At 41.8% G+C, this 24,208-nt stretch overlaps 3 protein-coding genes and 1 long non-coding RNA gene across 5 annotated transcripts in view; 2 read left to right on the top strand and 2 right to left on the bottom strand.

Moving 5' to 3' along the window:
* Positions 1 to 921: 921 nt before the first annotated feature.
* LOC102300570 lies at positions 922 to 2,241 on the bottom strand. Its single transcript, XR_001337055.2, has 2 exons — positions 1,573 to 2,241; positions 922 to 1,086 (listed from the first exon to the last, which is right to left on the bottom strand). It is a non-coding gene; the product is annotated as an uncharacterized LOC102300570 (long non-coding RNA).
* Positions 2,242 to 9,747: 7,506 nt separating this feature from the next.
* On the top strand, positions 9,748 to 12,448 carry si:ch211-222l21.1 (parathymosin). Its single transcript, XM_005943652.2, has 5 exons — positions 9,748 to 9,951; positions 10,568 to 10,639; positions 11,051 to 11,114; positions 11,339 to 11,412; positions 11,499 to 12,448. Exons 1-5 carry the CDS (start codon positions 9,901 to 9,903, stop codon positions 11,568 to 11,570), a joined length of 333 nt encoding a protein of 110 aa, XP_005943714.1. The 5' UTR covers positions 9,748 to 9,900; the 3' UTR covers positions 11,571 to 12,448.
* On the bottom strand, positions 12,298 to 20,868 carry slc45a1 (solute carrier family 45 member 1). 2 transcript variants are annotated; one of them, XM_014340523.2, is made up of 10 exons: positions 20,704 to 20,868; positions 19,663 to 20,103; positions 19,461 to 19,553; positions 18,330 to 18,554; positions 17,301 to 18,205; positions 17,043 to 17,196; positions 16,742 to 16,918; positions 16,419 to 16,624; positions 14,660 to 14,885; positions 12,298 to 13,482 (listed from the first exon to the last, which is right to left on the bottom strand). In XM_014340523.2, the coding sequence occupies exons 2-10, from the start codon at positions 20,081 to 20,083 to the stop codon at positions 13,454 to 13,456; spliced, it is 2,436 nt and encodes an 811-aa protein (XP_014196009.1). In that variant the 5' UTR covers positions 20,084 to 20,103; positions 20,704 to 20,868; the 3' UTR covers positions 12,298 to 13,453. The 2 variants fall into 2 exon arrangements, with proteins under 2 accessions (XP_014196009.1, XP_005943712.1); XM_005943650.2 differs by having other exon boundaries at positions 12,298 to 14,885.
* A 3,040-nt stretch (positions 20,869 to 23,908) lies between these two features.
* prxl2b (peroxiredoxin like 2B) overlaps positions 23,909 to 24,208 on the top strand; it is a 7,494-nt gene continuing 7,194 nt past the window's right edge. The window contains exon 1 of the mRNA XM_005943653.2: positions 23,909 to 24,114. Within this exon, the coding sequence (XP_005943715.1) occupies positions 24,052 to 24,114 (63 nt within the window). The 5' untranslated portion in view covers positions 23,909 to 24,051. The remainder of the gene's footprint in view (positions 24,115 to 24,208) is intronic.

The following is a 24,208-nucleotide window of genomic DNA, read 5'->3' as shown; positions in this document are numbered from 1 at the left end:
TATTTGAACTCAGTGAAACAATAAACAAAGATTTTTACTATATTTAGATTTTAAAGGTCACACTGATGCCACTGTGCTTTTTTTTTTTTTACTTCGTGGGCTGAACAAGGCAAAGGGGGGTAAGTGGAGAAAACTGTACCTGTCTGTACAAACAAGAAAAGACACAATCAGGTCATTATGCTAATCATCTTCAGTTTTGTGGGGTTTGTTTTTTCTTTGTTTGCTTTAATTAGCCTCTCAGCTAAACCTTTCTTTCCTTATTTAATTTGACAGTAGCGATTTGGTGAAGTGAAACTGCTACTCCGTAAACATAAATGACTGATCAACCAGTGACTCGGTTTGCTCGAGATAATCCCCCTGGTGCAGTCTTAACTGTGTCTATGAAAACAGATTATGAGAGATAAAAAGTGGTGCTGTGGCAAAGCAGAGGGGTGGTGGGAGATGAGATGGAGGAAGGCTGCTTTCTTTGACATTCGACTCTCACTTAGCCCCCTCCGCTGCCAAGAAATTCTCTGTGCACACGGCTCTCTGCATTGCCATAGAAACCTTCCTTTTAATCACAACAGAAACCTCATTTCCTGCTCCTGACAAAGAGTCCTCATTGCCTGTAGAGACCGCCCTACATCAGCCATTTCCAAAGCCCACCTCCTTCTTCAGATCTCAACCTACCAGCAGCAGCCCTCCCTTTTTTTCTTTTTTTACCCCTCCTCTCTTTATAAGCACATTTTCCACCTTTTCTTCTCCTTTAGCTCAGCTGCCATTTTATAGGTCTTTTTTCTTCATCTCTCCTTTTCTTTTTTTACTCCATTTTTTCCTTCTTTTTTTTTGCACTCTTTGGTTGAGGCTATTTTATTCAATTCAACTCAACTTCAGTTGGATTCAAAGATCTGTTCCTAGAAACACCTACAACACCCACAGTCATGCAAACGAGAACATGCAGGTACATGTGCTATTTATCCAAAGTTGCATCTGGCAGCTACGTGCTTCTCCATCTTCAGTATGTGTCCAGGGCCCCATCTTTATCTGTTCCTCGTCTACAGCAGCCGATGTCCTCCTATGGCAGTAATTGTGTTCCTCTCAGTTCCTCTTCATAATAAAACAAAAAACCAAAAACACTGTTTAAAGAAACCGGGATTTTAAGTTCTGGTCAACTTTCATATCACAAAAGACTGAACTTTTCTTAAAAAATCTGCTCTGACTTGCTGACCTCACTCTTACTCTGGGGGCAAACTGTGCTGGAAGTACAATGCCTTGTTCCCGCCGACTATTACGGGACTGTTATCTGGACCAGAAAATACCCCTGTACTCTGTCTGCGCTCTGCCCTCCACCTCCTTCTCCTTTTCGCTCTTATTTGTTTATTTGGGAACTTTGCCAGGTATTTCCCCAGTCAGTCAGTCTGTCTGCACCCACAATGCTCCCTCCCCCATCGAAGCACCCCTCTCACTCACCCTCCCCTCCCCACCAGTGACGTTGCTAAGCAACCAGCCACCATGAGAGCCGGTGCATTTTCTAGCCAATCAAATCACTTGAGCCTATATTTCAAAGCGTCGAGGAAACGAAGATGATATCACCTTTTAAAATAAAGCCCTTCTTCATTCGCGTGGTTCACACGTTGCACGAAAGCTGCAGCTTCTTCTTACTGCGCATGTATGCCTCTGAGGACTGAGCTTTCAAGTGCCGGTGTCCCTCCTGCAAGTGCCGTCAGGCCACCGCTAGGTGGCAGCACGGCCGGTTCTCTGCTTACCACACATGAGCGAGTCTTTTTTTTTTTTGTACTGCTGTTGCTAAGCAATCCTGATTCTCATACCTTACCTGTGAAACATTTGTGATTTCTTTTTTTCTTCTTTTTTTCTTTTTTTTTTTACAGATGTCCCTGACACCATTTTGTCTTTGTTATCACCATTTTGCAAAGCACACCTATTGCCCACAATAAAGAGCTGCTCAACATCCGAGATTTTAACCCGCCAGGCTGGGATATTGTTGCAGTTCGGATATGTGTGCAGATAAACCCTGTGTGTTTTCTGCTGAAAATGAATGAGCTTCGGGTTAAATATTAGCCTTTGACAGTTTCAGTTGGCTTCATCTCATCATGCAGAAGGCAGGAAATGTGCTCTTGAGTGATTAGGCCTGCAGCTCTCGTCTTCCACTTTACCAGCAGTGGAGAGATCTGTGTTTCTTGTTCCCCATGTGTGCAGACCTCTTTCTCTTTTGATGTTTTACACATCATTCAACTGATCAAGTCTAATTTTTTTTTTCGTTATCACTGATTTGTTTTGCCTTTTATTACTCTCCAGCCCCCCCCCCTTCCTGTCCCCCTGTGTGCAAGTCCCTCATCTCAGCTTTGGTTGCCGTGCAGATGGCTCTTTGTTGGTGCTTCACAATGGGTCTAAGGTCAGTGTGCCTCTTGCCATCCACATACTCAAAACTTCTTCACTCCAGCTGTCTCGTGGCTTTATTTGCAGTTCGTCCGAGCTGATTTTCTAGCACACATCATCATGTAAACTGTTATATTGTGTTCTTTAATAAAGAGGAAGTCATAAAACCACACATGTAGCTTAGAGATAGCATGGACATCCCAGTCTGCGAACACGTGAGCCATTATGATCTTGTTTCCCGTAACTACACTACACCGAGGTCCTCTATGTAATCACCATAGTGCTCCTCACATTCGATGAATCTTAAATGACGTGTCAGTTTTAGTCGTGCTTGCTTTTGGAGGATCTCTGAGACAAACCAGACATCAGAATATCAGATCAGCCAAAGAAATAGAAATGCAAATCTACCATCTGCTCTGTGATCCCAAACTACCCCGTGTTCATCACTCAAGAGCCAATGTAATAGTTACAGACGGTTTTTGCCAGTAATATAGAGACAATAAGATACTTTGTTTTCAGAAGAGTAAACCAAGAAACAGTGGGGCAAGCTCTCACAGAAAGATAAGTGCAAACAGCACCTTTGAAAAGGGATTTTTCAACTGCTAATCTGCTAATCCCTCAGAATAAAAAGGAGATTAACCATTCTAATCTTTGACATCTTTAGAGAAACATGAGGCATCTATAATGATAATGTAAAGCATTGTATTGGATGCAGGTTACACTAGAAGTATAAAACAAAATCTGTGCAAGAAATTGCCAAGTTGTTCAGTGTGCAAAGAAAAAAAATGTTTAAACTGCCGGGCCCCGCAAGGTTGAGCAACAGAGCCATGAGGTCTCGAGGCCAGCGTGAAGCAGTAAAGAGCAGGTAGAGTGAAAGGCGGGAAACTAGAAGGAGGAGGAGCATTACTTGCAAAGCAGCAGGAATTACTGGAAATTTCCACTTTTCTCTGGCAACAGTTACATGGGTGGAGCTACAGAGGTGAAATAAATAAGGTAGACGAGTATGAGTTAAAATCAAGTGGTGAGGGTGGAGGAAAGCATGTCCTCCACCTTCCACTGTTAGATGTTAGGTTTAGGAAGCCCAATATGCATTTTTGTAGATCTTCATAGTATACCAGTGCTCTCAGTTGTTTTAACTTTACCTGCAGCACGGTTTCCTGTTTTATGTGTACAATCTCACAACAGATGTAAACAGATGTTTGCATTCTTTCTTATAATGCTTGTTCTGTCATGCATCCTTTTTGTTTAGTACTGCACTGACCGAAAAATGCCAGCATGTCCTGCTGCTTCTTCACTGGAATAATGATTTCTCAAAAATGGCTCCTATGTTCAGTTTCTGATAATTATTTGGAAAAGAAAGCAACAGGAAACTGTGGAGGATTACACAGCAAACAGAGACATGTTTGCAGACAGATGACTTACACGAAGAGTTCCTGATAAACAGAGCACAGTGTCCTTGCCTCTGTACCATTATTACAGTACATCTGCACATCATATCAGTCATACATTTGTTCACTCATTGATTTTTTTGAGTGCTTTTAGGCGTCAGATGCACACCATAACCATTAGCGTACCCCAGGTGATCTCTTTTTGCCCATCAGTTTTCTAAAGCACGTTCACCAGCCGTGCTAGCTGGGAGATGTAGTTCTCTGGTTTTACTTTCAGGCCATGCAACAACAAAACTAGCTGATTAGGTTTAAAGAAACAATCATGGTTCTGTTTACAGTACACTCATTTAACAGTAGTTACCACCTCTTTGAGGGCTTATTTTGCCCAAATGTCTGATCGCAGTATTTCCTAATCTCATTCATTAATAATGAGCCTCTAAACCATTTAATCCTCTCTGTGGTAGCTGTTTTCCCCTCACCTGAATGGGATAAGACACCTTTTACTGAACAATAAAAATGTGTGCCTCAGTTTAGGAGAACCTAATTCTTATTTCATTTACCACACAGTTTTTCATTAGATATTATTTCAATAGCAACAGTGTTTGTAACATGTAGTGGGTTTTTTCTTTTATAGCAGAACACCATTGCATCATAATCATCACACAAAGGGATGGAGACATTCATTATCTGAATTATGTTGAATTAATGACAAACACTGCTTCACATGAAAGCACACAGACCAAAAGAGAAAAAAGAACTCTACATCTGCCTTTTTCCAAATGTTTTTTAAGTCTCCACAGACTAATGCAAAAATAAATAAATAAAGAGAACTGCAAGAACCCTGAGAAGATCCAGCTGAAGCTCTGGCTTTTCTGTGCCCCAGCTTTCATATAATTATTCTGTAAACTGATTGTAAGCTCTGTTTTTTAGACATTTATTAATACACACTGCACTGAATGTTAAGGTATTGCTACAATGAAAAACATTATTGTAGTGGGGCGGTGGTTTAATTCCTGGCTCCTCTAACCTGTATGTCAAGTATCTTTGGGTAAGGCTACTTGACAGATGTTATCATACAGGTTACAGTCCTCGGCTGTGGCTTAGACAGTAGCTACTTAAGAAGGATGCCTGCAGTTATTATTACAAAACACAGTATAAGTTTTTCCACCACTTGGTCCATCTCTAATCATGGTGTGCTGGCTGGTGCTTCAATAACTCAGAGACCTATACTACAGGGAACATTAGCTTCTGTTAGGGACGCCCATGCTCACAGGTGAACGGGTAAAGAGAACATATTATACTGGAAAAGCACAACTGTTTCAGAAACACTGATTGCAAACTCAAAACAAATAGATTTCGGCGTGGAAGGATTTTTTCTGTAATGGGGTATGACATGTTGCAGCGTTGGAAGTTACAAAGCTGACCCGCTTTCTGACATCCAAGACAACTACAGCTGGTACCGTCTTATCCAGTGACCAGAGAGGATTACCAATGACAAACTGGACGAGAACAAAGCAGGAACCAACAGCCACACATATCCTGAGAAGAATGTGGAGCTGGTTTCGCCACACCCTGAGGAAGGCTATCAATAACATCACTAGGCGGGCTTTAACCTGGAATGCACAAGAGAATATATGGTGTAAGGTGCTAAGACCAAAATCCAGAGCAGACGCCCCTGTGTGGATTTTAGGAGAAGATCGGAGAGGAGTGTGCTGGAGGAGTGTTGTCAGTGGCCTATACACCAGCGATGAGAGATAGTTTCCAGAAATCTTTTGGCAAAACTACAAGTGTACAGGTTGTTATTTTTGTCAATGGTCAGTATATATGCTGTTAATTAAAGACCACATTTTCTCACACTTGTTCCATGACTGGGCACTTGACTCCCAGTGAGAAGTCAACTTTATGTTGTCTCTATATTCTATATAATCGGCAGCCAGCCAATGCTGGACACAAAACAAAAGAGCTCAGTTTGCCCCCACCAATTTCTCCAATTATCAGGACCCTTCCCCCCAGCTGATCCTGAGCTCTGCTCCACGATGAACCCCACTTTGTTCTTCTCTAAAGTGCTGACATTCCACAAGTCAGGTCTGTCCTTTGTCCACACGAAATTACCGGGCTGAACTAACCTGAATTAACCTGGGCAACTTCCCATCTTTTATCTTACAACCTCCAACCCCAGCAGGTAACATCTTAGCACTCAAACGAATGTTTCCCCAGGCAAGGCTGAACGGGTACAAAATATTTAATTTATTTTCAAACATGAGTCACAGTGAACACAAAGAAGCTTTTATGCAGTATTACTTTCTGTGGTCTCAATAATTTTCAGTGCCATAAAAAGTTTTCCTGCGCCTGTGGAAAGTATGGTAAACACCATTCATGGCAAATAAGAGGTTTATGAAAATCACTGCATCTCTGTTTTAGTTTTATGCTTGACTCTCCTCTCTGAGCTCCAGGCTGGTCTTTTCTTTTACCTGCAGAAAGCACAAGCTACCCATAGATAGATTTTTTTTTTCTCTCTCTAGCATATTGTTGGCACGTGGAAACATGTCGAGGTAGGCAAATGAGAAAAAAAAAAAGACAGGAAATGATCTCACAAACACCTCCCCTCTCTCTGATTGCTCCCATTTTCCAGTTGCAGGAACAGAGTGAGTAATGCCTTCTGCTGCTTTTCAGTCTGCTCCACTGTTCCTGCCATGGATTCACACTAGCTTTTGCACACACTGAGCTCATTACATTGTGGATTCCTGCTTCAGTGCGCTGGATTCTCTTCTCCGTGGTCATTCGTTTCCCAAATCCAAGGACACTGGTGTGATGAATGCCTTTTTTTTTTTTTTTGCAGCTTTGCGCATGAATTTTCAACCTCGTTGTAAAAACTAATTCTCTATCAATACAATCATCCGATACCTTGTTTAATATTTATATCATCTAAATGTGCATCTTTCACACATTAAATTGGCAAGACCTGTACAGTTACCAGGTAATGTTATAGAATAATAAACTTAACATCATTTAAAAAAATCAAACTTACATCAGACGGAAAATGCATTTTTAAGTAGCAAGCCTGTAGACCGAAGCACAACCCTTTGATCTTTCGCAACGTAATTACACTCTTCATAATTGTGTTTCAGCCGAATGTGAGGTGAATGACAACATAAAGCCTGGAGGCTTCTTTAGAATCAGTGGCTTGAATGTTGGCATGCACAGAGACGATAACTGAGGCAACATGGGATTAGATTTTAGAAGGTCTTAAAATTAGAGGGTGAACATATAGTTGCGTTGAGAAATTCTGCTAGGGTGTGTTGAGACAAGCACAAGACACAAACATTAGTTAGACTTTCTAGAAATGTTTCAAATTCAAATTATACATTATGTGAAACACATGCAAATATGGCTTGTGAAACGAGTGGAAATGACGCCACATTAAACATAATTTACAAATGAATTCTGTGCGAGGTGGTGAAGGCCGGTGAAGGTTAAACAGCCCCAAAGTGGAGGATTTTTAGCTGTGAGTGTAATGGCACATATGTGGAGATTTTACCTGAGATAAAAATATTTTCCTTTGTATTCAACTGACAGTGAAGCAGTGACCAGATGTAGGCTTAAATTACAGACTTCGAGGCCCACAACGTGGTTTGCTACCACTTCCTTTGGTTTAACTGCTCGATGAGCAACTGCAGTGATGGCAAAGTAAGTTCATCTCAGAAATATTCTGAAGTGGAGCGCGTATAGTTTGGTTGGAGACATCACGCGGCAGTACCAATTTTTTTTTCTCTTAGTCAAGAGGAAATATAATTAGAAATGAAAATATAGCACCTCATATCAAACTGCAGATAGTACTATGGCAATAATGACACCAAAATCCCTCCACATATGTCTTTCTGAAGTTTTTCTTTGGACATTGGCTGCTTTTACACTAATTTTCAGTCCAGTCCTTCTACCTTCACCATTTTCAAAGGAATGTTTTTTGTCTGTTAACACTGACCTATGAATCATTTCAACATAAAAAAATGACTTCTAACTAAAGGGATGTGTAGATATGACAGACAACTTAGCAAACAACCCATTATAAATTGAATGTTAGGCAATTTGTTACTTGCAAGCTGTCACAAAACACAGTTTGACAGACATATAATAGTATTTTCGCACCAAGCTGATCCCTAAAGAGCTGTTAGTGGAAGGCTTGACATATCTTGGCATGGTATGCATGTCTGTGCCAAAACATATTGGAGAAACTGAACAAGTTGAGCACAGAAGAAGAAGAAGCAGCATGCCTAAAAAGTTATCTGGAGGTGACAAACAGCATCTGAACGTCAAAAAAGACCAGCAAAGATCTGACGTGGGACCTGAGAGATACCTCTGGAGCTTCAGTTGATCCATCTACTGTTCACTAAAGCCTCATTAAAAATACTTCATTCTTTCAATGTGGCAAAAAGATGAAGTATGTCAAATTACACAATAACTGGACTGAAAATCAGTCACAACACGTCTCATGGAGTGATGAATCCAAATTTGGTTTGGGGCTGCATTTCAGGCAGTGGAAAACCTCTGACTGGAAATGGCTTCCGTTTTCAGCATAACAATATTCCCAAGTATGCTGCCAATGCAGTAAACGCATACCTGGATGTAAAACACACAATGGAACACTATCAGTCATGAATTAGCCAGAGCATGGACCTCCTCAACGTTGTTGAAGCAGTGTGGGATCATGTTGACAGAAAACTTAATAAAAGGCAGCCAGCATCCAAAGAACAGCTTTGAATGTTCTGCAAGAAGTCTGAAGAACTACTCCTGAAGACTACTTAAGGAAATTAGAAGAAAGCTTGCCCAAGAGAGCTCAGCCCTTGTTGAAGAATAAAGGTGGTCATTACCAAATATTGACTTTCAAGCTTGCTACAGTTGTACAAACTCAGTTTTTGCCAATTTTATTTTAAATATGAGCTCATGCTCGCTCTATATTTTCCCACTAAAAAGGAAGTCTGTATTTTTATTTTTATTTTTTGACAGTGTAATAAAGGTTACAACTTCATGTGCCAGCTATAAAGGCTTTCACACGGCACACCACACTCTATTACTATCTTTTACAAGCTCACAAATCACATACCACATACAATGTTTAACTGATCTCCCCTCCTAGCTTTGCAATAAATACATACTGAGGCAGATAGCGGTTTGTACATTTTTTTAAAGTACTAATTGATCATCTTCACTGTTTTCAGTAAGAAAAACAAATAAAAAAAACAAAACAAATCAAAATGTCACTACTCATTCAATAGTTCGACGAGACATTCAATTATAAATAGATACAGTCCAAATGCACAGCATTTGTGGAAACAATTAAACTTTCATTTTAAGATGTATGTTAGGCTCTAGGGTTGCGGGGCATAGTGTTGCTGTTTAGATTATAGTTGTGGTCTTAATTAATTAAAATGTGTGTTGAAGTTATTGAAACAGAAGTGACTTTGATCGGGTCTTGTAAAGGAAAAAATGAAAGTGTAAGAACACTCAGGCGTGAGCACATTTCGTTAAAAATGTTAAATATAGAAAGGAGGAGTGGCCGTCTGCTTTCAAGCCCGTCACATTATTCCTTTTTGCATGTAATTTGACACCACATCTCTGCGGAGAAAGAGCGCTGAGACAAAAGATATTGCCCTGGGGTCTTTCTGTATATGAATAAACTTTTACAATCCATCAACTTGAAACAATATTAATAAATAATACATTCTTATTGATTATTATAACTTTCACAGTATTCATTGTTCATATTTAAGTGAAAAAACCAAACGCAAAGTGAAGGGCAGTTGGGGGGGGGGGGGGGGAATTATGGTGTAGTGCAGCGCTTTAAAAAAATTGACCAATCAACGGTGAGCTAGACCAGAGGTGGGATTCGTTTTCAAGATTGAAAAGATACTCATCCAATCAAACATCCCGGTGGTCGACATTGTCCAATCAGGTGTAGGATGGAGCCGCTGTATCCAACGAGAGTGGATTTTCAACGAGCTCGAGAGAAAAGCGGAGACAGGCAGACATCGTTTCTCTCTCAGCGTCTTTGGACTGTTCACACACAGGCGAAGAGACGAGAAATAATTATTCTTTAGATCGGGAATATAATTAGCTAAATTAATACACAAAATTAACCATGGCCGACACAGCTGTTGACACAACCGCCACTGCAGAGGTTACAGCCAAGGTGCGTTTCATTCACCTTTTTCTCCCCCTTTCTTTTTTTTTCTCGGCTGAACCGTCGTGTTGAAAGATTTAGAAAACTTGTACAAGTTGTTACAGTGTTTATGTTTCTTTAGCTAACTACGGCTGAACAAGTGAGTTATTTGACGGCAGCAGCAAAGCTTGTAATTAACGTTAGTTCATGTAAGTTAAACCAGCAACTTGTCTTAAATATCACATGGCGAAAGCCATACTTCGTGGAGGCGATTCATTTAGCAGTTTTCAGCATCGACGACTAATTGCTGTGACTGGAAACTGAAATGTGTGTGATGTGGTTTGGCTTAAAAATGTCTTGTTAAGCAGACAAAGCGGCACAAACGGTACAGCTGGTGGAGCGGAGCTGCCGCTGTGGGCGGGAAGCCACAGCACGGTTTACACTGCTGTGTAACTGCGCGGCATGGGGGTGAAAAAGACCAGCATTCCCGCTTAGTTTTAATAAAAGAACACAAAATTAATACCGTTTTCATCGTGTTTTTTTTTCTCAATCCCAGCTCGTAATCAAACTCGGACGTGGGAGTAACATTTGGCACTTAACTCTTTTTCTTAACTGAACATTGATCAAAGGGGCTTTTATTTTGTAGGAGCTGAAAGAGAAGAAAGAGGCAGAAGTGGAAGAAAAGACCGATAACGGGGACGCACCTGCCAATGGCACAGTAAGTTGGAGCCGAGAGAGGCAGCCTCATGGCCTTTTGTCTTAGCGCCCCTCATCATGCAGGTGTCGCTGCACCCGCCTCCCCCCTCCTGTTCAGCTGCTCTCCACACTGTGCTTTGTTTGGGTTGTGAAATGGCAGATGTTCGCTAGCAACCCTCTGGACGTCTCCATTGGTTTTTCTCTACTCTGAGGTTTCCCAGAGCTTGGTAGCTAATCCTCTGGGAGTGTAATAACAGCTCACTACACATTGCCTTTTAAAGAATCCCCAAAGAGCCTGTACATGCAAGTCTGTGGGAGCATTATCTAAAATATGCTCGGGATGCCTTGTTATTCTGCAAATAATTTGTTTACATAATTGAAGGCCAGTCATTGCATACCCTTACCAGACTGATGTTTCCTCTGCTTCATCCAGAATGGTGCTGAACACAGTGACAAAGTGGAAGAAACCACAGAGGAGGAGCACAAGAATGGGGAAGGTAAGTTAATTTTAAGTGCTACTAGTGTTTTCTGAAAGATTGGAATTGCAACTATATGTGTACTATATTCAGATTTTACTGATTTGCCCTATAATTGTTTCTCTTGTGTGGTACTGACCTCAAAATCTTCCCTTTTTAATACAAGTGAATCTTGATATGTTTAAAAAAGAAAATGTGCTGGAAGTGAGGGCTGTAATTTCTGAAGTGACAAACTGTCCTTATAGGGAATGCAGAGGAGGCGCCCCCTGCTGAGGAGACTGATGCACAGCCTGTGAAGCGTGCAGCTGAGGAGGAGGAGGTGGGTTGTCTTTGGGCCTTAAGTATGCAAGTTTTAGTCTTGGTTTTGGCCTTTGCTAATGTGACTCTTCTTCTTTTTTCCATTAGGAAAAGGTGGAGACAAAAAAGCAGAAGACAGAGGAAAATGGGGATTCGAAAGAGGCAGAAGTGGAGGCTTAGGTCTCTGTCCTGCTACTTGTTTGCAGCACTGTCTTACCAGCCTGGTCAACATCGTGTTGTAGAGCTTGTGCTTTTTTGTATCTTTGGAGAGAAATTTCTTTTTGTTTGCTCCCATGTTATCACATTGCACTGGAGTCTTGAAACATAGTGGCCCTGCATCCTTTTTTTTTTTTTTTTTTTTAAATGAAATGTTATTTATTGGTCTTTAAAATGAGCTCTTTTTTTTCCTACTTGTACAAATCGGGCCATGCCACGAGATCAGTTTTGTTTTTTTGTTTTTTTTTAATTTCCTGAGGTTTGATATCAGTATGTTAGAAGCACAATCTCTATTATGTCAGTGCTGACCAGATGATTCATACATACAGGCAGCTGCTCACCTCCAAGGCTCATGTTGACCTCTCAGATACACTTAAAGGACCAAAGATAAGTTTTAAGCAGGGGATAATGGACAGTTGTTAGCATTATTAGTTAAAAGGCATAATATTTTGTGTTTGAGCTGCTACTTAATCTTTGGCTGCCCTGTTAACATAGCAGATGGTGCAAATGAATTAGAGGGGCTCTGTCTTGCACCTCCATGATTAGATAGTTTGACCCCCCTGATTCCCCCCAAACTTCCCAGTTCAGTGGAGGCAGGATTTTGCAATGTTAATTAACCCCTCTTAAATCTTAAAGCTTTGGTCATTTGTTCTGTATGCATTCCACGCAAGTTTGTACCATTTATACTTTGTTTCTCTTACATTTTCAATGAGTGTTATGTTATGGTTGGGTAGCTCAGTTTTGTGTACAAGACTGCCTTTTTCAGAACCAGAATGACATTCGGTTACTTCAGCCACTGCTTTGTATATTCTGATTAACAAATAAATTGTCTTTTTACTTAAGAATGACTTTCGTGTGTGTTTATTATCTGTTAATAGCTCATCATCAGTGCTTTCTTTAAAAAACAAAACATGGTTTTATAAGTGGATGATGTCACTTGACCTATTTTTTTCTTAACATGGAAAATGGCTGGCTTAGATGCAGGAAAGAGGAATAATTTCACTTGGTAATGGAAAAGGGTGAACAGAATCAATGGATTACTTTCTTGTATACACTTGCTCCCCCATGTGGTGTAGTTGAGAAGTTCACCCCATCATTAAGGGAAGCTACAACTGACATGGCATGCAACAAAATAATTGACACAGGAGTCAAGCGTGGCAAAAAATGATCATTTTAGTTTTAACTTAACCCTGAATAAAAGTAGCTTTTACAGTAGCACTGCTAATACTGAGCAATAGGTGGTACCATGTAACACAAAAACTGTGTTTTATTTCTTTCCCAAGCAAGCTGCAACAGCATGATCCGCACATTTACTGTTTCCTCAGAAACGTTAGCGTGGCGTGCATCTGGTCAGTCCAGCAGGCTTTGATAGTAGGCAATTACAGACATTCTTCTGGGGCACCTGCATGTTGAGGTGCTCAGTCAGTGGAACCAACACAACGAAAAGCTTGTTTGAAGCCCTGAAATCAGGCTTGGTGCCTGTGTTTGGCTGAACAGACAAAGCGTACCGTTTTGCCATGAAAAAATAAACTGCATGTACCAGTTTAGTGATGTAGATGGCTTCTCGATGATGGAAAAAGGAATGAGGTTTAAAACGTCCAGCTAACAAACGAAAAGTCATCACTATACGTCACTGATAGACTGAGCATAGTGGAGCGGAAGCCTACTACCTTAAGCATGCGCCCTAATGATGACGATAAGCATTCGCCGCCGCTGGCTGTGAACCCCCAGTCTTTTTTTTTGCTTTTTTAAAATGCTGTCCACCTTCAGGGTTACCCATCATTCACATGAGTCTTCTCTCTGTTTTCTCTTCTTCTGTTTTGTTCGGTTTCCGACTGATTGCTGATTCAGACCCCAGTTTCAACTTCTCCTCTTCCTGATAATGACAAGAATCACTGTCATTATTACAATGGTATGGCCAGGAGTAGGGTAACAGCTCACAGGGCTGTCCATGGCTTAGTGAGGGCCCAGACAAGAATTAGCCACCAGTACACATTTCTCTGTGTTTTTTGTACGAGTACGCGTGTCATCCTATTAGACACTGCTCTATGATGATTAAGTAGTTGACATTGTACTCCTATTTGGACTCTTGATTAAGAGTCACCCAGCACCAAACTGTGAAATTTTGGGGATAGCACACTGGTTAAGTCTCATAATGACTGGATAGTGTGGAAAGTGTTGTTTGTATTTGCTGTTAAAATGTGGAGAATGTGAAAGCCTTCCAGACTGTGATTAGGCATAGTTCGCCTTCACGTGAATATTAAGTATGTGTTTGCTAAATTATGCAATGAGAGCTCTTGAATTAATAAAGAGGAATGAACAGTGAGCCTGAATGGCTACTGGCAGCACATTCAATTAGTCAGAAAATCCTGCCTAAGGTGTAGTATGCTAACTCAGAGAAACAGGCAGGTAGACATTCCCTTGGCCATATGACCAAAACAAAACGTTAACACAGGGCTTTAAGAGATTACACTGCAGCTCATGCAGACGTTAGGCAACTGATAAAAGGAAGAAAAAGAGAGGGAAAGCAGTGGTTAGCTTGCGCATACTGGTAAACACTTCTATCCTAAAAACACCAACAAATGAGCAAGAAAAATGATGCAAGAGTTTGACAGCAAAGAATCAGACACAAGAACGGCTTATCTATACTCACAGGAGTCACTCAGAGTCACACACACATTCAGAGAGGTCACACATTCGTTTGCAAAAGTTAGGAAAAAATGCATGGGCACACACACTGTATGAACACGCTGGTCATGTATAAACAAAGACTGGAGAGGTGGCCAATGTCTGTCTGTCTGTCTGTCTAGCTCTGAGAGGAGCAGTGCTAAATTGGTGTAAAACAATATATGAATCTGTGCTGTACAGTGTGCGGCAGGATTTACAAGTGCGTCTGTCGCACTGTGAAGGTCAACACAGCAGACACTAAAGCAACAGTGCTGTGGAGTGAGTATGTGTGTGCGTGCGGTTGTGTGTGAGGTAAAAATAAATTTGTAAGAGGCTTTTCTAAATGTGCACCAATAGTGGCTGGGTCTCGCTTTCGGGGGGCTCACCCTCAGGGGGGGGCAGCTGGTACACCACGCAGAGAGAGGAGTACAGGCAGCCCACGAATGACATCAGGCTTGCAAAGTACATCACTCCCTGGGCCCCACCCACCAGCGAGGTCAGAGGTCCCATCGCCACAGAGACCAGGATTTGAGCCAGGAAGTACTGGCAGCTGAGCAGAGAGATGTCCACCCCCATCCCGCGTCTGGTCCCTTCCTCCGATGAGCCGCAAAACTGAAAGACACAATTGGTTTAATTACAGTGTGGGAACAGTCTAAGCACTGCAAGCAAGTACTCAGCAAATATGCTAGCTGGAAGGTGATGTTCTAACAGTGGACAAAGCAAGAATGCAAGTCATTTTACAGGAGTGGAGAAATCAAACACTCTTGTCTTTTTTTTTTGTAATGAGACTATGTAACTATGAAGACAGCTGCATGATGTCAACTCCATGTAAATCAAGTAGAAAAAAGTTTGTTTGTTTGTTTATTTTTTAAATATGAACCTTTTTAAGTCATTTATGGTTATCTACATGTAAATTCTGCCTCATTTGTGCCATGATGAACTTGGACTGTCACAACCACTGCCTCTTTGCTCCCTGAAGAAAAGCATCCAGAGTAAGAGTTAGGAAATCAACTTATTCTTGTGTTGTATGTATTTTTTTTTTAACTCTTAATAAATAAAGATTTCTTTGTTTTGATTTTTGATCTAATTAGTAAACAGATAATACAAAACAATCACTGAAAACAAAATTTCTCTCCAACAATGATATTCAAGGCGCATCTAGGAAGGAAAGTGAGAGTGATTACTATTTTTCAAGTCTTCTTCCCATTGAAACATTTGCTGGGTAAAGCTGTGAAAGACTTTGACAGTATGCTCATTTGTTTTCTTCTGACATCACTAAACTAAATATGAAGCTACAGCCAATGCAAATCATACAAAGCTTTGCTTTAGATAGTGCTGTGGGAAAAAGTCCTAAAATCTGAAAATGGACCTTGAGCACTTTTGGGTCCCTTAACTGGAAGTTAGATTCTAGATGCTTACGCAGGCTTTTATTCTACAACATAAAATACATACCTAAATACTCAACTTCTTCTTCTTTTATCTGTCTCAGAGAAGGCGTTTCCCCAAAAAAATAGTGAAATGAAACTCCAGAACTTAACTTGATCACAGCAAAATATGAGAGCTTTGTGGCATAACAAGTTTATAGTAAAATCTACGCATTTTACAGCTTTTAAAAAATCCTAAACTTTGAGTTAATTGGGAAAAATGATCTCGCTGAACAAAACTCATGTTCATTTCCCAGAAAGGTCGTTTTCTGCAGTAATTCAAAAGGCCTAAAAATTAAATTGGCTCTTTGATGAATGAACCAGGGTGATGCTAATGTCTGGCAAAAAGCACCCAGAAAAGCATTCTACTGTAGAACGTCCAAGAAACAGTGAGACAGCAAATCTGGCACTATTACTTCCTGCAACTCTAAAGCTTAAAAAAAGCTGCTTCACAACAATAAAGTTTTATTTTTATATTTCAATTTTGTATGATTTGGAATAAAACCTCTAGTTATTCAGCTCAGAGGCAGATTTTATTACCCCCATTATTTAAGATTAAGCTAAATTAACTGGCTGATGGCTGTGGCTTCATAGCCATCAAACAAACACGATAATGGTAAGGTGATCATATACATTTTGATCTATTCTTTTACGTTCACACAGGAAAAATATCATCCAGCAACTATAATTAGGTAATTGCTGCACTTATATCGATACTGACCTGAGGGCTCTGGTAGTATTCACACAGCAGAGAGTAAGGCAGCGTACATAAAGAGGAGAAGAGCACCCCGTAGGTGACACAGAGAGAAAGTACCACGTAGAGGTTGGTGGATAGTGTGGCAAGGCCGGTGCCCAAACCAAATGCCAAGTAGGCGAAAAAATATAGCGTGCGAAGAGAGAAACGCTCCTCTAGTTTCTCCAATATGGCTGAAAGTTGAAGAAGGGAAAGCAGAGAGAGGTTCAGCGAATGACGAAGCAGTGCACAAATCCAACCAGGGTAAGGAATCACACCTGCCAGATGTGATGTGATGTGTGAGTACTTACCTGAGTAGAAAGCAGCACTGAATGCATAGATGCACATGCCCCAGCAGCCCATGCTGACACCAGCATTGTAGCGTTGGTAAGCCTCGGAGTCGTGGGGTGCTTTGGGATCTCCTTCAAACACAACCTCCCCCATGAAGTCAGTGTAGAAGAGCAGCATCCCTTCAAAGGACAGCCAGCCTAAAGTACAGATTGAAAAAAAAAATCACGCTTTCATGAAATTAAATGCAAAACAGGTTGATTTTAAGGTTCAGCAGTGTAGAAAAAGAGATACATTTCAATTAAGTTTTTTTTTTAAACTCACCTAAAAAATGATTAGTGCATAAACTCCGCAAAGAGGGAGGCATCCTGTAGATGGCTATACACAGCAGCTTCATTGACATTTGGGATTCTCCACTCTCCACATTCTCACTTAGATCACTCTCATAGCGCACTCCATTGAGCAAAATGTTTGCAACCTTCATTGGAGGAGAAAAAAACAAACACATGACATCATGTTTAAAAAGCTCTGTTCTGGCTTCTCACAAAACACCTTCTGTCAGATTCAAAACATGCGTCTGACCTGCTGGCTGAAAGTCACTGTCCTCCTACGCCCATTCTCCAGCCCAACAATCTGTGTTGCCATGGGCTCTTCCATCAGCGCGAGACTCTGAGGTCGCTTCAGGATGCCAGCCGTGGAGCCCCGGTGTGACCCCGCAGCAGTCTGAGCCCCAGCTGTGACCTGAGATGCTCCGTGAGATTGTGCATCTCCAGCAGGCTGAGGCCCTTCTGCATCTTGTGCGTCCCCAACTGGATGAGACACCACATTGGCCTGGGTCTGTCCTGCACCTACAGGGTGGTTCCCTGGCCCCTGCATGAGCCCGTCTGGGGGAGGGGAGTCCCCTGGAGGCAGTGGCACAGTGGTGGAGCTGGGGAGCAGAGCTTGTGGTGTCTGCTGGCCTGTGTAGCAGTCTATGAGCACACTATCGATATATGAGGTTCCTAATGAAGAGGCAAACTCATTAATGCCAGTGAGAGAGCTGTCCCTACTAATAAAGCTGCCATACTTTGGAGTGAGGGGGCTTAGGGGCGATATGGGGCTATTGAGGCCCGCACAAAGACGCGCACTTGCACTGCAAGAATGGGCCAAGGGGTCAGGATTACATGGGTGAGACTTTGAGAAATTGTAGCTGTAGAGACCGTCCTCGTCTTCCTCATCTAGTCCCAAATCTGGTCCAGGGTGGACGGGTGGGGAGGGGGGAAGAGGGAGGCTAGGGCTTTTCAGGCTGTTTTTGCTTGAGTTCTTGTTCGGCTGGCTCTTCGGTAAGGGCCGTTCAGGGATGCTCATTAGAGTCATGGTTGTGGCGATCACCAAAGTGATGCTCGTAAACAGGTATATGACCCGGAGTTGACCTCCCATTGACCTTCCAAACTGTGTCTGGTCCCAGTTGATGCCACCTACAATGTAGCCAAATCCACCTCCTAGACCTGAGTAGAGAAATGAAACCACAAAATACTTGTAAAGCTAAATTTCTACTGTTTTCTGCAAAATTATCTCAAAAGGACATATGTTACAGCTTCAGCTTTCCCTGCTACAGAACTATTTTCCTACCTGCCAGTAACGCATGGATGTTCAGTCCCCGATCTTGGTCCTCTGGGCTGCACACATCCATCATATAAGCATGGCTTGGGTTGTCAGCTGAATCAGCACTGAAGTCCATTAGAACCACACCACACACTGTCAGGACGATTCCCCACTTGTGATTTGATGCTGTGTCAGCCAGGACACTCCCAATATCCCGTCCATTGAGAACCAGAGTAAGACCAATCAGTGCTCCTACAATGCAGAGCAGAAGAAGTGACAAAAAATTAACATGAGCACCAAAGCTAGATGAACTAGATGAGAGCTAGATGAAGGCGGAAGACCTGAATGTCTCCTGAACTCTGGGTTTTCCAATTTTTTGATGTAGAGCATAACAAATGGTTACATGTTTTTACTGGCTGTGTATAATCTTTGGCCATCAAAATGATGTGGCTATAAATTTAAAATAAAATTGTGATCTTGCAGTCAATATGGAGAAACAGTACAAGTTCCCAGGTGGATTGATTCTGAATTACATTCGACACAGAGACACAGCCAGTTATAAACACTGAATCTGAACTGTCTGGGAGTTTACTTGAGCTCTTTACTGAAAACCAGATGAAGAGTTGTGCCTTATGGTGGGATGTTTTTCACAGTGGTTTTATTTAAAATGTATCTGAGATGTTGTATGTCACACTGTACTAGCATGGCATGTATACAGTGTAACAGAAAAGCAGTAGACTGAGTAGGTATGTGTATAAGTTCCCCTGTGTTATGCAACCACACTTAGGTGCTTAGGTGGAGCACATGCATTTTGGTGAACCTGTGGCCAAGTTCCTATCTATGGTCTTTAGTTATGATTATCCAACCATGGTTTTATTTGAGCATTTTACAGGAATGAACTGCTTATTGATTGAGCTGCATCAGAGGAAATGCAGGATTTGCTTTGAGGCCACAACTGCTATGATTTTGACCATTCTTCTAAATAACAGCAATAAGAAACATGTTGTAATGCACCTCACAAAAGTGCTAACATTTGAGGTAACTATACCATATAATTGCAGATTATTTACCATTTGATCAACACTGTCACTTACAAGCTACGCAGCTTCACATAATTGCATTTCAAAAACACTATGGTACTGCTTTAATTCGTCTTACCTATTGCCAAGGCGAAAATAAAAGGTCGTCTTCGCCCAAACCGGGATGTGCAACGATCACTCCATGCTCCTATGAGAGGCTGAACGAGGAATCCTTCAAGTCAAAACGAAATACAAAGTTAGAATCCATGCAACTAGGATTCTTATTATACATTACATATGCCTGTACAGCAGCTAGTCGTCTATCTCTGCTGCTTACTTACCGAGAATGGGGCTAATAAACCACACCAAGCTGTAGAATTGATCAGGCAGGCCCATCTGTAAAAGCACTGGAGTCACATAAGCTGTTTCCATGGCGTAGCTGAATTCAATCCCGAACAAGATGCAGCCATTGAAGAGCAGCTCCTGGAAGGTACGTCTCGGGGGAAGCTCACTGAGGTCCAACTGGTCCAGGGGACAAGGTGTGTTGGGTGGCGGAGGAGGCGAAGGTCTTATCAGCTTCCTCCGCTTTGGCTGTCTTTGGAAGTTGTTGGCTCTGTGACTGAGGTGCCGAGTGGTGGAAGTTGGAAAGCTGGCAGTTTTGGGAAGTGAGCTCCTCCAGATACCTTCCTGAGCTGTGGAAAACCTCCCTCCTGGACTGGCCAAGAGGGGGTCACTGGGGGTGCCCATTCCTGGAGATGACATCTCTCTCAAGCCAGCAGCAACTGGAACATATTAAAGGGTGATACCAATGATGAATTACAAGTCAGACATGCGCAAAAGTTGGTTTGGACTTGATTCAAGATCAGCACGGTCTAGCACAGCATTAACTTGGTGCTGCTAATGGTTATGTAGTGCAACCAAAAGGACACTGCAGTCATGTGCAGACACCGTCGGTGGGCACGACGCACTGCAACCAGTGCGCATGCTGTGCGCAAAGCCCATGTGCTCTGCGTGGCTGACTACAGCAGTGTACTATGCGGCAGCGCTCATGACGCCTGTTTCCATTTTAATTTTTCATGTAGGAAGCTCAAACAGGACACAATGTAAGCGGTGTGGATGTCAATGACGGCTTTCAGGACATTCACAAGGATAACGCATCATTATCGCTCACATTTAATAGAAATACTTGACTGATAGCCTGCCGACCCAGAGCCTTTTTTGCTTTTTTTTTTTTTTTAAGAGACATGATCCTCGATTTTTTCTTCTGTTTGCAATAGACTCTTAAGGTGACGATTAGGCGATCTACTGTGTAAGAGGATGCACAGAAATATAAATAAATAAATAAAAAGCGTGCAAATTACGACGTGAAAGAGGATAATTACCTTTTCGGGGCGGCTCGTCATTTATTGCGGCATACTGTGTAGATAACCACAGCAACCTTTGTGATGTATAGTATGAATTACAGGAGTCATGATTGTTTTTTTGTTTTCCTTTGATGCAGTCATCCCCCCGCTCTCTCCTTCGTCCCTTCTCCTTTCCCCTCTCCTCATCCCCCCTCCCTATCTGTCCCCCTCCCTTCGCGTCTTCCTCCCGGGCTCTCCCGTGACGTCACGCCCCTCCCTGCAACATCAGCACAGAGGACCCATCTATCTGCATACAGCACTACTCCAGTATGAGCCTAGTACTTAGCAGCAATATTAATGTAATAATTATATTCCAAATTCAGGTAAACGGGTTAAATAAATTGCACTCCTTTTTCTTTTATAGGAAAAGAAATTCACACCTTTATTTTATCATATTGGTTAATCTTTGTTTAATTATGCATCCTTGAACTACTTTTTTATGTCTTTCCTGCTTTTTAACTGAAACTTTGACTTGCTAGATAGTTTTTATTTTATTCAACTGTGACTTTTCCGATAAGAAAGCAGCAGGAAATCCGAAATAACCCACACATATAAATGCAGACAGCTCGGCTTTTTTCAGTTTTCTGTGTGCATCGTGAATGTGGTTGTATACTATTTTCCTGTCCACGATGTTTGTGCAGATATTTCGCTTTTTTTTTTCCAGTCAGATAGTCAAATGGTGTTGCATTGCTTCCTGTCCCTATAGCATGTATCCACAGCACATCAGGGTGTGGCCCATTGTGTGCACTGCCTTTTTAGTATGACATGTTTATGAAGGCTTCACATTGCCGCCGGTTGAGTAATACATGTGACACACCCACTAGAGCTAGAGTGAAATCCTAGGCTACATCAAAGAGTGTTGCATGCCCTTTCACACTGCGTCTATAAAACATGTCTTTCAATCTAGAAAATGTGCAACCCCCCCCCCACAAAGGTGCTGCTGGCACAGTTAGACCCCTCATTAGCAGTGAGTGAGAGGACTGTGTTAAAGGAAAGGTCAAATGGCTGCAGAACCTTTTGCTAGGATACACGTAGAGCTGTCATATCAAGAATACTCAGGTAAACTGTTGCTGGCCTAAAGTCTTGTGCAAATTCACACTTTTTTGCATTATGACATTTGAAAATGCATGTTTTGTAAAACAGTACTTGTTCTGCATGAACAGTCCCACCTGGATTAGATGTTTGGCACTGACAGAGGGAAATAACAGCAGATGGGGGTTTCAGTTTGGTGTGTCATTGAGGCTGCTCCCAGATCAGCAGGTGGATGTAAGGCTGCTTTCTTTAACAACTCCTTCAAGATTTAAGGAGTCGACCGCCCTTTATTTAAAATGGCAGCACGAAAGATAGCTCTGGTCCCTGCAGAAATACTAAAGTGGTTTTAGGGCCACCTCTGATAACAGGCTCATTATGTCTAATTGACTTGTAGCAGGTTAATCTGGCCTGCAGGATGTTCACCTTGGTACATGAGAGATGGAAACACCCCCGTAGGTATAGTGTATTAAATTTATTGTTACTGAGGTTGATATCTTTTTAATGAAATGGTTTCTATTTGGGGAACTGGTTAGATTGAATGCTGATTTATTTATATAATCATTTCCCAGCAACAGTTGTTTGAAGTTGGTTTATATTGTAAGCTAAAGATCTTAAAAGAGAGAAAGAACCCCCAATGACCCAATGAGCAAATAATTGGCAACAGCAGGAAGGAAGAACTTTTTTTTAACAGGAAGACCTTCAGCAGAACAGACTTAGGCAGGGGCAGCCATCTGCCTTGACCAGCCTGAGCAGTGAGCAGAAAGAGACCGCAAATATTATACATCTTACACACATCCCATTGATATAGAAACAGATTTTTTTTTGTTTAAGGTAGCAAGTAACATAGTCAGTGATGTCTCATAACACAATGAAGTAGAAAGAATAGAAAATGTTACTGTCCTGGTCACAAGAGAGAACATTCTGAAAAGAATAATATTTTTTCTCTACATTTAAGACATGAGCAACCGAGAAATATACAGAGGAAAAAGGGTTTGTTACATTGTGTAATTGGGCTGATCTACAGTAAGTAGAGAAACAATTTTCTTCTAAAAATCAGTAAAATAAGCAGCAGAAAGTGAAGACAACAGTATCTTAAATGTGTACATAGGAATTTAATCATTTCAGATTTTTTTTCCCACCTTTGTCAAAAGTATCTCTGTGGGGTCGACCACATCAGCCAAGACCCCAGGTGCAGGCTCTGCAAAGATGTCCTTTGGACAATCTAGCACATAACAGTAGGGCGCAAGATGCCAGCAAGCAGGGGATACATGGAACACCATAAGCAAGTGTCTGGCATAGTATACAAAAACATCTGTGCCGAATATGGTCTCGAAGTCTGGAGGTCAAAATAGCACATCCCCCTAGGGTGGTTGAGAATGACCGAGTTAAGATCCTGTGCGACTTCCAGATACAAAGGGACAAACTGGTGATGAGTATCTAATCAGACGTGGCAGAGGAAGAGGGCTATAGTGCTAGATGTAGCTATACCAAGTGATAGCAACATCAGGAAGAAGAAACATGAGAAGCTCGAGAAATACCAGAGATGAGAGAAGAGCTCGAAAAGATGTGGAGGGTGAAGGCAACAGTGGTCCCGGTGGTAATCTGAGCACTCAGACAGGAACCCCCAAACTGGGCGGGTGGCTCCAGCAGATCCCAGGAACGACATCGGAGATCTCTGTTCACAAGGGTAGAGGACAGATAAAGACTACCCACAGGGCCTGAGGTGATTTCAGATGGAGTGGCACAACTTGCTGTGGAGTTAATAGAAAACAGAAGGCTGGGACATGGGATGAACTTAAAGAGCTATAAAATGGATATATAATCGAGCGAAGAGAGTAAACAGAGACCATGCAATAAAATCCCACCTTTGAGCTCACCTGTGCTGAACCTTACACAACATATAGATATTACCACGACTGTAGGCACAGAGCATGGGGTCAGCTTAAAATTGTTCCGCACATGCTTCACATGTGCATCAACAGATATCTTAAAACAACAACTACTACACCGTGTTACAAAAAAACAGAAAGAAAGAAAAAAAGCTGTTTGTAGTACTCTCTGCACGTGCTGAAAGCGACTCGTAGCACGCCCCTTGATTGGTTGTGTTTTCAGTTCCAGTTGAATATGATTGGAGGTTCGTGTTGAGTGGGCGTATACGGATGTAGATGTTTTGCAACAGTTTATGCGGGTGTAACAGACGTCTTTACTGTACAGTCACTCACTCCCGAAGCTTGTCACCTTGATCTGTGAACTTAATTCGTGGTGTTTTGGAGTCTTTTACCCGGCTCGGAGAAAATGGCGTCAGTCGACCTTGCTAAAGTTGGAAAAAACTTACTGAAGAGCGATGAAAGCGAGGAGGTGAGTTACGTAGATGGGCGGCTGCTGAGGGTTACATCTGTGGACTTTATTTATCGTTTCGGATAGTTGCTTCGCTTTTTTGTGGCCCCCCCCC

This window comes from Haplochromis burtoni, unplaced genomic scaffold (assembly GCF_018398535.1).
Source record: "Haplochromis burtoni strain Fernald_Lab_line unplaced genomic scaffold, NCSU_Asbu1 Contig_378, whole genome shotgun sequence".
Lineage (NCBI taxonomy): Eukaryota > Metazoa > Chordata > Actinopteri > Cichliformes > Cichlidae > Haplochromis > Haplochromis burtoni.
This window is presented reverse-complemented; position numbering and strand designations above follow the sequence as displayed.

Bases quoted from the DNA above. Each gene is read 5' to 3' on its own strand.
- si:ch211-222l21.1 (XM_005943652.2), top strand. From the start codon at position 9,901: ATGGCCGACACAGCTGTTGACACAACCGCCACTGCAGAGGTTACAGCC. The intron at 11,115-11,338 runs GTAAGTTAATTT...CTGTCCTTATAG, and splicing joins GGAGCACAAGAATGGGGAAG to GGAATGCAGAGGAGGCGCCC. The intron at 11,413-11,498 runs GTGGGTTGTCTT...TTTTTCCATTAG, and splicing joins GTGCAGCTGAGGAGGAGGAG to GAAAAGGTGGAGACAAAAAA.
- slc45a1 (XM_005943650.2), bottom strand. From the start codon at position 20,083: ATGTCATCTCCAGGAATGGGCACCCCCAGTGACCCCCTCTTGGCCAGT. The intron at 18,206-18,329 runs GTAGGAAAATAG...TTCTCTACTCAG, and splicing joins CATCCATGCGTTACTGGCAG to GTCTAGGAGGTGGATTTGGC. The intron at 14,886-16,418 runs GTCAGTATCGAT...TGTGTCTTTCAG, and splicing joins AATACTACCAGAGCCCTCAG to TTTTGCGGCTCATCGGAGGA.